This window comes from Morone saxatilis, unplaced genomic scaffold (genome assembly GCF_004916995.1).
Source record: "Morone saxatilis isolate NCDOM2014 unplaced genomic scaffold, NCSU_SB_2.0 Contig16, whole genome shotgun sequence".
Lineage (NCBI taxonomy): Eukaryota > Metazoa > Chordata > Actinopteri > Moronidae > Morone > Morone saxatilis.
In genome coordinates, this window is record NW_023339718.1 from 23,791,498 (window position 1) to 23,794,667 (window position 3,170).

General features: G+C 45.8%; 1 protein-coding gene across 2 annotated transcripts; it reads left to right on the forward strand.

Moving 5' to 3' along the window:
* Window positions 1-589: 589 nt before the first annotated feature.
* Window positions 590-3,164, forward strand: zbtb26 (zinc finger and BTB domain containing 26). Of its 2 annotated transcripts, none has more exons than XM_035657630.1 (2): window positions 590-695; window positions 1,808-3,164. In XM_035657630.1, the coding sequence occupies exon 2, from the start codon at window positions 1,833-1,835 to the stop codon at window positions 3,141-3,143; it is 1,311 nt and encodes a 436-aa protein (XP_035513523.1). In that variant the 5' UTR covers window positions 590-695; window positions 1,808-1,832; the 3' UTR covers window positions 3,144-3,164. The 2 variants fall into 2 exon arrangements, with proteins under 2 accessions (XP_035513523.1, XP_035513522.1); XM_035657629.1 differs by lacking the exon at window positions 590-695 and adding an exon at window positions 780-1,691.
* The last annotated feature ends 6 nt before the right edge of the window (window positions 3,165-3,170 follow it).

Below are 3,170 nucleotides of genomic sequence, written 5' to 3' on the forward strand. Positions count from 1 at the left end.
GTGGACCCCCTGACAACAACTCAACAGTTTAAACACCATAAATATCTCAAACACCCTGCATGTTCCAGGGCCAGTGGTTCCCAAGCTTTTTATTTTGAGCCCCCTTAAAATGAATAAATGTCTATGTGTCACCTCTCATGGTAGGTTATGGCTTTTGGAGTTATGAGCAGCAAAAGAGTGACTATTCATCCTAGATTGTTTCATCTAAGAGTTTTTAGAGCTCTGAAGAAGTGATTTGAGAAATTTTCATTCCCATCATTAATCCTCTTGTGACACATTTGTCTTGGGACTTGATGTCCTAATTTTGGTATTAGATACTATTGTCGATTGTAATAAGTGGATTTGACACAGTTTTCTTTTATAAAGACCACATAGGAGGCAAGGTACCTCCAGGGATCATTAGAGAGATACTGGAATTATTAAATTAACAGAAAATATTTTGATAAAAAAATAAAAATGACGGCAATCGTGATTGGTTGTATTTATCTTATAATATGATATATACGTATGTCTATGTTGTAACAGTAACTTTGGTTTATTTAGATATAGGAAATAGTGTGATCCCATAAATAGTACTGGGCCTTTAAATGGGATTTGCATCCGGAGCAGCTCCCTCATTGCCCCAGACAGACACAGGCCAGTGTCCTACCGATAACAACCCACCTTTAACGGGTTTGTTTACAGCCGGTTAACAGGTACACAACACTTATTACTGTGTCAAGCAAAGTAAAAACATAGTAGTATAGCTAGATAGTGTCATCAGACAGCCTGGGAGTCAGCTAAAGACAAGGCCAAAGGGAAATGTGGAGGCGACTTGTGGTTCATATTGTTCAGATAGCTAGCGACAGCTAACGTGAGGCATAGAGAGAGAGAGAACTTCTTTGTAATACTGTAACCCTCAGAGTAACTCCCAGGCTGTCTATTCCTCTAAAGAAAACCAATACTTGAACGTTAGGTTAGCGGTGGCGCTAAGCTAACATTAACATGGATATGGCCGTAGTTCCGGTCAGATGTGTCAGTGAAAACCGACTGCCAATCTCCGCCTGGAACTGTCACAGTTATACATTCATGTGTTATTTATCGACAAACCTAGGCAACACTATAACTACTTAGAGGGTTTTAAACGTTTTCTAACACCTAATGTAAATCGGCATTAAGCTTTCAGCATTATTCAACAATATTTCACCTTTATCGCTTAGCTACACGATGCTCACCAGTGTTACCACCAGGGAAACCAGTTAGTTGGCGTTAGCTAACGTTAACCCTATACAAGTTTATACGAATTAACCTTTTACTTGTTACCCTTTGTTTTTAACGCCGAACTGAAGAGTGGATAGTGTTTCCGAAAATATATTGAAACATAACGATGTTTAATTTGCCAATTGACCAGTTTATATGATCACATTTTTGCTGGCGTTAAATTGGCAAGTTTTTAAACCGAGTCTGGCTCTATGTGCTCAGTCTCATCCTATCCACGAGAGCAGCAGCACGCAAAAAGGTTTGATGAAGATTGTGACGATACGGTGATGATTGTTAATTGACGCAGGTGGTAGTAGTTATATAAATTAGCTCTTCATCTTTAATCTTTTAATCACGGGCTCTGTCTCTCTTAATGTACGTTAGAATATGATTACTTGCAATGTCTATGAAGTAGAGTTTAGTGTAAGGAGGGACTGCAGTTATATATGCAGGTAAGACTGCCTGCCCTCTGAAGCACAATAGTTAATGATACAAAATGTCAAATTCCCACAGTTTTAATGTGGGACTGTTCAGGAGAGATGATACAGTTTCTATCTGTCCTAAACAGGTGCGCTGCTGGCTGTCGGTTCACTATGGCCCAGAACCAGGTGATTCTGCAGTTCCGCTTCGCCACATTCGGGGACTCCATGCTGCAGAAGATGAACCTCTTACGACACCAGAGACGCTTCTGTGATGTCACAGTGCGCATCAACCAGCTGGAAGTCCCTGGTCACAAGGTAGTGTTTGCCGCTGGCTCTTCTTTCTTGAGGGACCAGTTCATCCTGCAGCAGGACTCCAGGGAGGTCCAGATCTCCATGATCCAGGAGGCGGAGGTGGGCCGGCAGTTGCTGCTGTCCTGCTACACAGGTCAGCTGGAGTTTCCTGAGCTGGAGCTGGTGCATTACCTGACAGTTGCCAGCTTCCTCCAAATGGGCCACATTGTGGAGCAGTGCACTCAAGCTCTCAGCAAGTTCATCAAACCTCAGTCTGCACGCCAGCTGGAGGTGGATGTGGATATGAGGAGGGAGAAGAGGGACGAGGGTTTATCCTCCCAGGTCCAGAGAGAGCAAGAACGCTCTCAGGGCTCTCAGACTGTGCAGCAGGAGGATGAGGAGGTGGAGCAGGTTGAGGACGAAAACAATGGTGACGATGACGAAGAGGACGACGACGATGATGATGTGATCATACAGCCCAAGTCCCCTCTCCAGGTATTAGGCAGACGTTCAAGGCAGGGTATGGTGGAGAGTGACATCACTATAGTAAAAGTGGAGTCTGTGTCGGATGTAGCAGAAAACTCAATCACTGGTCACTTCCCCACCAGCCCACCTGCTGCCCTCCACTCTCCTGAGCCCCAGCACTCCCTCATCAACTCCACAGTGGACAGTCGTGGCAGTGAGATGGCGGTTCCACCTGGTGTGGCCGGATACCCGCTCAGTCCCCCTCCTCCATCCCCTCCCGCAGAGAAACACAGTGGGCACCAGAGGAACTACGACAAACCTCTCCAGTGGTACCACCAGTGCCCCAAGTGCGCCAGAGTCTTCCGCCAGCTGGAGAACTACGCCAACCACCTCAAGATGCACAAGCTGTTCATGTGCCTCCTGTGCGGCAAGACCTTCACGCAGAAGGGCAACCTGCACCGACACATGCGCGTCCACGCCGGCATCAAGCCCTTCCAGTGTAAAATCTGCGGGAAGACCTTCACCCAAAAGTGTTCTTTGCTGGATCACTTAAACCTGCACAGTGGGGACAAGCCGCACCGCTGCAACTACTGTGACATGGTGTTCGCTCATAAGCCAGTTCTCCGCAAGCACCTGAAACAGATCCACGGGAAGAACAGCTTTGACAATGCAAACGAAGGCAACCTGCACGACGGGGGGCTTGACTTTGATTTTGGACAAATATGAAATCTGTAGACCTTTTTTTTTTTTTTT

Excerpts from the sequence above, each read along its gene's own strand:
- zbtb26 (XM_035657629.1), top strand. The coding sequence starts at position 1,627 with ATGATTACTTGCAATGTCTATGAAGTAGAGTTTAGTGTAAGGAGGGAC. Across the intron at positions 1,692-1,807 it reads GACTGCAGTTATATATGCAG|GTGCGCTGCTGGCTGTCGGT; the intron begins GTAAGACTGCCT and ends TGTCCTAAACAG.